The following is a 12,628-nucleotide window of genomic DNA, read 5'->3' as shown; positions in this document are numbered from 1 at the left end:
CAGGTGTAAGTAGAAATTATAAAATTATAAAAATCGTTAAACATGCTGGATCATCTAATAAAGCTATGTTGCCACTGGATCCTATTGAAATGTATTGGGCGAAAAACCTTACATATTGTAAATGAAAGGTAACATGTCAAGTATGACAAATGGTGTCCACTATACTCAGATGGGGCTCAGTGTGGTCCAGCATACATTGTGGGAAGCGTGGTCAGCCGACTCCACTAATCGGCAAACTCAGAGTGCGCACAGAAAGTTTGCAGAGGCTCCGTTTCCCCTTTGCGGTCTTGTGCTGGATTGAGGGTGCAGTCATCGTATGGGTAGGGAAGCTCAGGCACAAGACGATGGCTCCATGCGTGGGTGAGGATTTCTTCTGATTTCTGTAGGAGGGCCTGCTTCGTAGGTCCACGGCTTTGGGGCACTCGTGGTGTTCGGGCAGAGGCTCCGAATAGTGCGAACCACCGCCGGCGCTTGATCTTCTGAGCATGTGGTTGCTGGATCGAGGCAGCGCCTCGGGTGGCTCTCGGCCAAGGTAGGTAGGGAGCCATGTTGGAAGGCACTTGTGTGTCTGGAGCACCTTAGTCGGGTCCCAGTTGCTTCAGCATTGTAGCTTGAGTGGTTTTTAGCCGTGGTCGCGTGCTAAGGCGACGCCAGAACTCCTGGCAGAGTGCTTTAAATCTGGCATTAAACACTTCCCTCCACTGCTGTATCTCAGGGCCTGGTCTGCTGTGCAGAGTACCCACTGCTGTGGCCATCTTGGCTTAGCGGCCTTTAGGACTCAGTTTGTGCTGTTGTCAGATGCTATATTTGGGGGGGGTTCTGAAGTGAAGCACTATGTGGCAGGCACCACCTTGGGAGATCGGCCGCCTCTTGCTTGGACATCAGGCCCCAGCCCTCCCTACCTCCCATATTTGTATCTTTGTTGATGGTAACATTTCCTTACAGCCCACAAGTGCCAAAGTAACTAATTTTATAGCTCAAGTGCAATTTTTTTTTTTTTTTTTTTATAAAGGAGGTTTTTATTTTTAAAATATGTACCTTTTTTCTGTTTTCTATTCTATTTTTTTCCATGTGTGTGTGTTTGTGTGTAAAAGGTGCAGTGTGTGCGTGACGGGGCAGTGTGTGTGTGGGGGGTTGTAGTGTGTGTGTGAGGGGGCAGTCTGTGTGAGGGGTGTGTGTGAAGGGTGAAAGGGTCTAAGCTGTGTGTAGTTGGGTCAAATATGAAAATCTATCTTAATGTCTCCCCCTCTCTTCTTCTTACCTTTTACCAGGGATGGGGGGATGGGGGACATAATGCTGTAAGCCCTATTGGTCCAGTGGTGTCATGTTCACTTTAGTCTGCACTTCCTCAGGCTGCAGGCTGACTCTCCTGTCCTCCTGCAAGAACAGCACTGTATCTGTGCATTGCCATGGTAACAAGCAGCAATGCTCCGACCAATCTGCTGGCAGGAGGAACAAAGAGCCTCCCAGGTCCTTCCCTCCCTTTGATCTCCTCACCAGCCCGAGAGGGATTACAGCAAGGCTGGCTCTGCATGGACAGGCAGGGAATATGAAAGGATCTCCCCTGCCAGCCTTGGTCCACTGCCATCGAGGCCCAATGGGTGTTTTCTGGAAAACCCACCACCGCCCACCTGAAATTCCAATCCCTAATTTTTTTCTTTTTTTTTTTTTCTTTTTATGTTCACACCTATTCAATCACTGCATTATGTTTCTGCTTTAAATATTGTAGACAAAATGATAGCTAATTCGGAACACTTTATAAATATCAATACTTCTCAGTTATAATTTGCAAAATTTGTGGGAAAGTTAAAGGGTAAAAAAGATATCTGCTAATTTTAGATTTTAGAAGGTTAGCTTGTCTACTCCTTGTCTACTCACACAGAAGAGCTACTGTAGCTCAAATACTGAGAAACATAATGCTGGCCATGTTACAAAGGTGTCTCAACGAACAGTGCGTCACAGATGACCTCTGTCCACCGCCAAAGCTCCATCAATGGGGACGTGAGTGTCAGAACTGGACCATAAAGCAAAATGTTGCCTGGTCTTATAAAACACATTTTTTTTTTCTTTTTCTAAATCAGGTGGATGGCTTGGTCGTTTACCTGAGGAAGAGATGGCTGTAGAATGCACTGTGGGAAGAAGGCAGGCCGGCAGTGTTATACTCTGGGCAATGTCCTGCTTTGAAACACTGGGTTCTGGCTTTCATGTGGATGTTACTTTGTCAATTACCATCTACCTATAGATTGTTGTAAACCATGTACAGCGCTTCATGGCAATTATGTTCCCTAACGGCAGTGGCCTCTTTTTTTTAGCAGGTTAATGCACCGAATGTTTTGAGGAACATAACAAAGTGTTCAGTGCTTTGACAACATTTCCCAGATCTCAATCTGACTGAGCATCTGTGGGATGTGCTGGAACAACAAATCAGATCCCTTGAGGTCTCACCTGGCAACTTGCATGACTTAAAGGATCTGCTGCTAATGTCTTAGTTCCAGATACCATAGGACAAGTTCATAGGTCTGTTTTGACAGCACAATATTATGCAGATGCTTTTAGTGTGGTGGCTGATCAGTGTATATTCACATGACTTGTTTGGTTTTCTTTGGCTTTCTTAATGAATTTAACGTGCCTTGTTGGCTGTTTTAAGGCACTTAGTACTATACAGTCTTTTATGTATTTTCGCCAGTTTTCTTGTCTAAACATGTTGTGTTTGCCAGCTGTACTTTTAACTGGCAGATGCCCAAAAATGTTGTTAACAAAATCCCTCACTCTTCCCATTCAAACATAGAGTAAGTCTGTCATGGTTTAGTATTGCACTAGTTATCTATCCAACAACATTGTCTCCGTTACTCCGTTATTGTGTTAGTAAGAATTGTCATGTACACAACACAGGTGTATTAAGCCATGTTGATGACTAATTGAGGATGACACATCTCTGGTTCTACTGACTCTCTATAGGTATGGCACTTTTAAGTGTTGTCGTTCCAGTTGGTGTGGGAGTATATGTGAATTACAAATGGCCAAGCAAAGCAAAACTGATTTCCAAGGTAAGCGACAAGTTAATTTTGAATAATTTCCAATTCAATGAAATGCCACTGCCTGCATTACTGTCATACATATATTTGAACTCTATAATTTCTACTTTTACACTTTTTTTTTCTCCAATTCTAATTTCTGTGAAAGAAAATATGGAAGAATATATGTTTAGTAAAATGGCCGTGCAACTCTTTTCTTAAAGGAGCACTATAGGGTCAAGAACACAAACATGTATTCCTGACCCTATAGGGTTAAAACCACCATCTAGCCACCCTGGTCCCCTCATGCCTCCCTACATATAATAAAATCTTACATGTATTCAAGTCTGCAGTTGCTTACTTTGTGACATCAGCAGAAGTGGTAGCCAGATCCAATCACAATGCTTCCCCATAGGATTGGCTGAGACTGACAAAGAGTCAGATCAGGGGCAGAGCCAGCACAATTCAAGCACAGCCCTGGACAATCAGCATCTCCTCATAGAGATTATTTGAATCAATGAATCTCTATGAGGAAAGTTCAGTGTCTGCATGCAGGGGAAGGAGATACTGAATGTTTGGATGCATTTTAGGCAGCCATGACCCAGGGAGGATCTCTAATAGCCATCTGAGGAGTGGCCAGTGAAGTAATCACTAGGCTGTAATATAAACACTGCATTTTCTCTGAAAAGACAGTGTTTACAGCAAAAAGCCTGAAGGTAATGATTCTACTCACCAAAACAAATTCAATAAGCTGCAGTTGTTCTGGTGACTATAGTGTCCCTTTAAATTATGAGAAAAGTTCATTAGATGTGTTACATGTATATTCTATGACAGACTCTCTTATAGCATTGGGTGAAATAAGGCAAGGGCTATACTAAAAATGAAAGCTGTTTGGTTGGTTGGTAATTGTTATGAATTCATAAGAAAATTGCCATTTTTAACCCCTTAAGGACACATGACATGTGGGACATGTCATGATTCCATTTTATTCCCGAAGTTTGGTCCTTAAGGGGTTAAGCCAAACTAGCCATACTGGAAACATATCTGAGTTTGAAATTTAACAGGGTTATTCCCAGTATATTGCAGAGTATACTGAATACTGGTGGTCCTCGTTTTTGACCGACCTGTTTTACGACAGCTCGCACTTACTAATGGCTCTCTCGCAGGGAGGTAAGTGCGAGCCTTCGTGGGAATTAGATGGATTCCCTGCTCTGCTGCGTTCGTCGATGTTCGGGGAAATTTCCCCAAACATAGACGAATGCACCAGAGCAGGGAATCCATGTAATCTATGCTCGGGGGAAATCCCACAACTCCTCACTTACCGACCAACTCATTCTACAACCAGGTCGTAGGAACAGAACCTGGTCTATAAGTGAGAAGTACTTGTAGTGTAAAACCTTCTGGCAGCATACAAGGCCATTCGGATTGGATTTGAAGTATTTGGGTCCAGATTTCAGCATTTTGTCAGCATTCAGTCCCACTGAACATGGGCGTAGGAACCAGGGGGATGCATCCCCCCCAGCAAATCATGCGGGGGGGACAGGTTATGGGGAAATCCCGCCCAGCTCCGCCAGCCCCCCTCATGCTGCAGCCGCCCGAGCGCTCTGCAGGGAGCCTCAGGCGGCTGCAGCTTTGCCCGGGCTGGTGCGTCCATGAGGGCGCACCGCCCGGGTGCAGCATGAGGAGAGGGGATGACAGGAGGGAAGGGTTCAGCGCTCCCTCCTGTCACTCCCTCACTGTAGCGTGGCCGAGCCCTGTATGGTCCGCGAGTACAGGGAGCATCTGTCTCCTGTACCCGGCCGGACTAACAGGAAGTGCACACTGAGTGTGCACTTCCGTTTAGTCCGGCCGGGTACAGGAAACAAAAGCTCCCTGTACCCGCGGACCATTCAGGGCTCGGCCACGCTACAACAGAGGTAGGGGAGGGGGGAGGAAGAGAGTAGGGAGGGAGGGAGGGAGGGGGAGAAAAAAGAGAGTGACAAGGGAGGGAGGGGAGAAAAGAGAGTGACAAGGGAGGGAGGGGAGAAAAGAGAGTGACAAGGGAGGGAGGGGAGAAAAAAGAGTGACGAGGGAGGGGGGGAGGGGGAGAAAGAGTGACGGGGGAGGGGGAGAAAGAGTGACGGGGGAGGGGGAGAAAGAGTGACGGGGGAGGGGGAGAAAGAGTGACGGGGGAGGGGGAGAAAGAGTGACGGGGGAGGGGGAGAAAGAGTGACGGGGGAGGGGGAGAAAGAGTGACGGGGGAGGGGGAGAAAGAGTGACGGGGGAGGGGGAGAAAGAGTGACGGGGGAGGGGGAGAAAGAGTGACGGGGGAGGGGGAGAAAGAGTGACGGGGGAGGGGGAGAAAGAGTGACGGGGGAGGGGGAGAAAGAGTGACGGGGGAGGGGGAGAAAGAGTGACGGGGGAGGGGGAGAAAGAGTGACGGGGGAGGGGGAGAAAGAGTGACGGGGGAGGGGGAGAAAGAGTGACGGGGGAGGGGGAGAGGGGGAGAAAGAGTGACGGGGGAGGGGGAGAGGGGGAGAAAGAGTGACGGGGGAGGGGGAGAGGGGGAGAAAGAGTGACGGGGGAGGGGGAGAGGGGGAGAAAGAGTGACGGGGGAGGGGGAGAGGGGGAGAAAGAGTGACGGGGGAGGGGGAGAGGGGGAGAAAGAGTGACGGGGGAGGGGGAGAGGGGGAGAAAGAGTGACGGGGGAGGGGGAGAGGGGGAGAAAGAGTGACGGGGGAGGGGGAGAGGGGGAGAAAGAGTGACGGGGGAGGGGCAGAGGGGGAGAAAGAGTGACGGGGGAGGGGCAGAGGGGGAGAAAGAGTGACGGGGAGGGGGGGAGGGGGAGAAAGAGTGACGAGGGAGGGGGAGGGGGAGAAAGAGTGACGAGGGAGGGGGGAGGGGGAGAAAGAGTGACGAGGGAGGGGGGAGGGGGAGAAAGAGTGACGAGGGAGGGGGAGGGGGAGAAAGAGTGACGAGGGAGGGGGGAGGGGGAGAAAGAGTGACGGGGGAGGGGGGGAGGGGGAGAAAGAGTGACGAGGGAGGGGGAGGGGGAGAAAGAGTGACGAGGGAGGGGGAGGGGGAGAAAGAGTGACGAGGGAGGGGGGAGGGGGAGAAAGAGTGACGAGGGAGGGGGGAGGGGGAGAAAGAGTGACGAGGGAGGGGGGAGGGGGAGAAAGAGTGACGGGGGAGGGGGGGAGGGGGAGAAAGAGTGACGAGGGAGGGGGGGAGGGGGAGGGGGGAATCAGGAGGATCCCGGAGCTGTATCCGGGTAAGTAAAACCCCTTTCTTGTAGTGACCCTATATATATATATATATATATATATCTCGCACTCCCCTTTTCCATCTCCTTTCTTGCAATACTTAAATATTCCCCAAAAAATGTTTTTCTTTTTGAGATTTCAAAAAGACAACAGGTAATACTAATGATAATAACAACATATACCATATGTATAAGATTATCCTTTCCAATATTTCTAAGGTGTCACCCAAATAAAGATATTAGTAAGAAATGAAAAAAGGAGTGCAACATCTATTCAGAAAAAAGTATTTCACACAGCAAAAGTCAGTCCTCAAAAAAACTCCACAAATCGATATCCAAATTTAAACCAGAAGGTTGGAGTGTTTTTAGTTTATTTATCCAGAATGTTTCTCTCTGTGAGAGTTTCTTGGTCAAATCTCCTCCTCTCCAGTAAGGATCTACATGCTCAATGCCCACGAAAGAAAAATTTTGCCAACAATAATAGCTATATTTAGTCTGCCCATAGGCATGCGCACGCGCTATGTGCCTCCCTCTCCTGCCTCACCAACTCACAGGCAGGGCAGGAGGCAGGAGAGGACCCGGGGAGCTAGAGTTCACTCTCCACTGGACCACCAGGGAAGGCAGAAGCATGGTCCCCCCTCCCTACGTAAGGTAAGAAGGGAGGGGGGATATTAACTAAACTGCCCCCACACATTACTCACAAACATACAGCACACACAGCACACACACACACACACACACACACAATAACAGCACCCTCACACTAACAACACCCTTAAACACACACACACACACACACACACACACACAAACAGCACCCTCACACTTACAGCACCCTCACACATACACACACACAGCACACACTAACAGCACCCTTACACACACAGCACCCTCACACACAGAGCACCCTTACACATACACACACTAACAGCACCCTTACACACACACAGCACACACTAACAGCACCCTTACACACACACAGCACCCTCAGCCACACAGCACACACTACCAGCACCCTCACACACACACACACACACACACACACACTAACAGCACCCTTACACACACAGCACCTTCACACTCAAACAGCACCTGCACACACACACAGCGCCTTCACACACAGCGTCCACACACACAGCGCCTTCACACACAGCACCTACACACAGCAGTGTGTGTGTGTATATATATATATATATATATATATATATATATATACGCGGCGTGTGTGTTTCTGCTTTAGGGTGCACACCCTTATACAATAGGCTGCGCACGCCTATGAGTCTGCCCACAATAAAAGCCTTTGTCTTCCTTCATTCATACTTGTAGTTTATTCAGAATTTCCATAATGGTAAACTGCATTTTTTATTAAGTTTTAAATTGCTATTTATTTCCATTTTTAAGATTGGCTCAATCATCGGAGGACTCCTAATGCTTGTGATAGGTGTCGCTAGTACGGTTTTATACAAGGGATCCTGGAACACTGATATGTCAATCCTGATCATCGGCATTATCTATCCTCTGCTGGGATACATTTCTGGTTTTGGCATTGCTGTCATTGTTCGTCAACCGTGGCCAAGGTATTACTGCCTATCAAAGGGATTAAAGGAAAATATCTTTGTGTATTGTTGATATGTATTTACATGTATGGTACTGTCAGAAAATCTTTTGTACATTCCACAAGGCAGAAGAAAATGAGCACAGATGCACTGAGAAACATATGTATAAGCATATGTATATGTATATGTACATGTGTATGAATATATAGATATTTTTTTCTTATATTCTTTCTGTTGTCATGCCATCTTGGGGCAGGAGGGATGTCGGGATTGTATACCAAAACATTTGTTCAGAATATGGGTTGAGCTTGCGTAAGATGGGAGATTCCACCAAGGGTAGTTGAGAATGACAGAGCTAAGATACTGTGGGAATTTCATATCCAGATGGATAAGCAAGTACTGGCCAACCAACTTGACATCATAGTGGGAAACAAGGGACGAAAAACTGCAGTACAACCCCAGCATCTCAGCCCCAAGATGGCATGACAAGAGAAATAACATAAGAAATATATATATATTCACTGTTTACACTACACGGCACCGGGATAAGCACGTTTAACTTTTGTTTACACGTTACCTAGTAACCATGTCAACACGCATAAACGCACACCACGTGGATCACCTGTCTAGCTTGTGAACGTCCAGGTTTGGAGGGAGATTGGGGCTGCACACTGGATTGGTAAGTAGCTTTTACACAATTATCCATCTAATGTCACGTTTACACTGTATGTTTAAACTTGAAAAAGACCCTTAGGGGTCGAAACGTCGATCGGGGCATATAGTTATTTGATTAACTAATCTCAATAAAATAATCACTTGAAAAGACCTACGAGTGCACCTCTATTTTGTGGAATAAATATATATATTCACACACACGTACATATACACATACATATATTTCTCAGTGCAGCTGTGCTAAGACACATTTTTTTCTCAAGATCTGCCTTGTGGAATGTAAATCACAAGTGTTCTTTAGGCACAGAATACTTAAAGGAACACTATAGGGTCAGGAACACAAACATGCATTCCTGACTGAGAAGTGCTAAACCCACCATTAAGGAGTCTTAAAAGCACGAAAAACTCACCTTATTTCCAGCGCCATGCAGGTCTGCCAGCAGTGACCCCGCTCACTTGGTGACATCATCAGAAATGTCGATTTTAAACCAATCCAATGCTAAAATCGGCAAGGAAGGAGGGCCAAATGCCATTTTGGCCAATCGGCACCTCCTCAAAGAGATGCATTAAATCAGTGCATCTCCATGAGGAAAATTCAGCGTCCCCATGCAGAGCGTAGAGATGCTGAATGGCAGAGCTGCCTACTGTGCAGCACTGAGCCAGGAAGCATCTCCAGTGGCCATCTGAGAAGTGACCACTTGGAGGTGTCCCTAGGGGCAATGTAAACACTGCCTTTTCTTGGAAAAGGCAGTGTTTGCAGGAAAATTCCTGCATGTAATGATTATACTCACCAGAACAACTACATTAAGCAGTAGTTGTTCTGGTGACTATAATGTCCCTTTAAATTCCCCCAAGCCTGCCACTTCCAAACTAATAAAAAAAAAAAAAACAAAAAAAAACATATTTAAACATTATACAAGTTGTTGTGTATATACACACATAAAGAGAGGATGTGTGAAGCGTGTTCATGTACGTAGCAGTGTGTGTAACAGAGTGCATGGCTGTATGCAGGGATGTATTTACCACGAGGCTGACAAGGCATTTTCCTTGGACTGCACTTTCTTGTCAACCTCCTGTCATAGGGGGCTCAGGAGCTGGCCGGCAGGCCACCTCAGGGCCCCCGAGGCTGGCAGCGGCGGCACTTTCCGGCTTGATGGCGAGGGAGCACTAATCCTCCTGTTCAGCTCCCTCGCGCCACCCCACTAATTATAAATTATATCCCTGTATGTTGTGTTTCTGCAAGTATTTATCCAATTTCTGTTTAAACACCTCTTCAGGCAGATAATTCCTTATAGTTCTTACTGTAAAAACCCTTTACTTTGTCTTAGGCTAAATCTACTTTCTTCCAGCCTAAATGCGTGAACCCTGTATATGAATATGCATATATATGCTGTATATCCAGTCTAAATGTGTGAACCCTGTATAGCACTGTTTATGAATAGATTTCCAGATAATGGAACTGTCCCCGAATATATTTGAATAATGTTATCATATCCCCTCCAAGGCAACGTTTTTCCAAACTAAAGAGATTTCCATTTTTTCACCTTTTTTCATAACTAAAATGAACAATTCTTTAGCTTGTCTCAGTACTTTTTCTAGTGCAAAGATATCCTTCTTTAGAACAGGTTCCCAAAATTGCACAGCATATTCAAGATGTGGTCTTTCCACCAATTTATAAAGAGGCAAAATTATATTTTCATCCCAAGAATTTATGCCCCTATTTATACATATTGCTGCCTTATTTGTTGTCTATAACAATTCCCAAATCCTTCTCGTGTGTTGTTATCCCTAATTCACTACCATTTAAGGCGGGGGTAGGCAACCTTTGGCACTCCAGATGTTGTGGAGTACACCCCCCATGATGCTCGTACACCCATAATGCTGGCAAAGCATCATGGGAGGTGTAGTCACAAAAACATCTGAAATGCCGAAGGTTGCCTATGCCTGCTTGTGCATTCTTTACCCCGAAATGCAAAACTTTGTATTTCTCTACATTAAATTTCATCTGCCATTTTGGTACCCAGTCCCCAATCTATCTAAAACCCTCTGCAGCAAAGCAATATCCTGCTCACATTTTATTACTTTACAAAGTTTTGTGTCATCTGCAAACACTAAAACATGGCTTTCAATGCCTATTTCAAGATCATTAATAAATATGTTAAATAGAAGTGGTCCCAAAACAGAACCCTGAGGGACACCACTTACCACTTTTGTCCAGCTTGAAAATCTACCATTAACCCCTTAAGGACCGAGGACGGTTCAGGACCGTCATCGGCATTTTTGCATTGCCGACCGCTGACGGTCCTGAACCGTCCTAACGGTCTTAGTTACTTACCCGATCGCCGTCGTTCCCCCGGCGGTGATCGGCGGTGCTCCCGTTGTGGGGAGACTGCCTCCAGCCCAGACAGTCTCCCCATGGCAGATTAGGACCCCTGTGGCCATGTGATCGCTCAACAGAGCGACCACATGGTCACAATAGGTGTCCATGTGTCTGCCTGCAGGGGGACTGTCTGTGCTGACAGGCAGTCTCCCTGCTAGTGTAAAATCAAAGAAAAAAAAATAAAGGTTAAAGTTAATAAATAAAAATAATAATTATATATGTGTATATATATATGATATATAGACGTATATTTTATATATATATATATATATATAATATAGTCTATATATCATATATATACGTATATTTTATATATATATATATAATATACGTCTATATATCATATATATATATATATATACATATAATGTCATACTAAGTGTATTTTTATATTAATATGTACATATATTAATATAAAAATACACTTATCACCTACGAAGGCGGCACGAGGCCCGCACGCCACACTAGAGGAACGACTAGATAAGCTGTTCAACAATTTCTGGCGGATGCTGCGGGTCAGAGGGGCTCAGTCTCACAGGGAGCAGGGGAGAGAGGATGCACCTCCTGGCCCTCATGTCCCACCAGCAGACAAGCGGCTATGCAAGCCCAGGGCCTCCGGCACCATGCACCAGGGGTGGCGGACGACCAACTCACCAGATACCCGCTCACACCCCAAATGGCCCAAAGCCCGCTCCAAGCACCCAAGGCGGAAGATCCGGAGGGGAAAGACCCTGAGACCCGGTCCACAAACACAGCTGCAGAAACCCCCTCCACAGGCGGAGCACACCATCTTTCAAGCTCCCGCTCGCGGACGCGAGACCGACCGGAGTGGTGCAAATGTATACACTCCTGGAAAGACCCGGCGGGATGAGCAACTGAGACCTTTAACCCCTGCAGCATCGGTAGTCACAGCGACTGGCATGCTCCCCGCATGGTTCAGAAGCAGTCCGAAACCACAGAGGGCTCCAGGATACCAGATGGGAACACCACTCACCTACCTCACCAGAGCAGGCCCCTACTATGACAGGCTACCGAGCCAGCAACAGGAACAAGCGGCGCTGCACCTTGCTGTGCCCCAGCGAGACTCTCACGCACCTCCAATATCTTTCCCTGCGCTGGGTATAGGCTAAAAGTGGACCCACACGGCAAGAACCTCAGAGGTACTTGGTTAAAGCCTCTGCTACAATAGACGCTAGACATGTCAGATTGCAGCCCTCTAAACAGAGACTCATTACCAACGCAGAATTGTACAGAAATGTTCACTGTTTGACCACTATTATCTAGCTAGCAATCTCACAGTACGCCTTACACACCTGTACATTGCAGTACCGCACACACCATTCATGCAATCACATAGCCTGTCAGTTAACCACTTATAGAAGCTGAGCTAGGCTGCCTTGCACTCATGTATAACTCGTCTTTTTTACACACGCAAATTACAAGCATGCATCATACCTATAGCTTCACATAGAAGCACATGTGTAACGGCAAAGATTACACTCTGTGTTCCAGTTACTCTTTATTAATGAATCTCACGTCTTAGAACCAGGCATGTTCCTAACCTGTTAGCACCAATGATACGCAATTACATTAATCGGATCGCCCAAAACAGGGTTATTGCACTATTCTAGCAACGATGTTGAGTTTCAGATTCATATATATAAGAGTAGCTCCTCTAGCAACGTGAAGCGTTGGATATCTTACGTCATATGTACATGTTTCTAGCGTATTACTACTAATGATATGCAATTACATTACTTGA

At 46.3% G+C, this 12,628-nt stretch overlaps 1 protein-coding gene across 1 annotated transcript in view; it reads left to right on the top strand.

Annotated features, from left to right (window-relative positions):
* Positions 1–12,628, top strand: part of SLC10A6 (solute carrier family 10 member 6) — a 71,879-nt gene that overhangs the window by 21,903 nt on the left and 37,348 nt on the right. Inside the window, exons 3-4 of the mRNA XM_063425838.1 lie at positions 2,959–3,047; positions 7,657–7,832. Of these exons, the coding sequence (XP_063281908.1) occupies positions 2,959–3,047; positions 7,657–7,832 (265 nt within the window). The remainder of the gene's footprint in view (positions 1–2,958; positions 3,048–7,656; positions 7,833–12,628) is intronic.

The sequence above is a fragment of the Pelobates fuscus genome, chromosome 6 (genome assembly GCF_036172605.1).
Source record: "Pelobates fuscus isolate aPelFus1 chromosome 6, aPelFus1.pri, whole genome shotgun sequence".
NCBI classification, from domain to species: domain Eukaryota; kingdom Metazoa; phylum Chordata; class Amphibia; order Anura; family Pelobatidae; genus Pelobates; species Pelobates fuscus.
The sequence above is the reverse complement of the archived record's forward strand: the minus strand, read 5'-3'. Positions and strand labels throughout refer to the sequence as shown.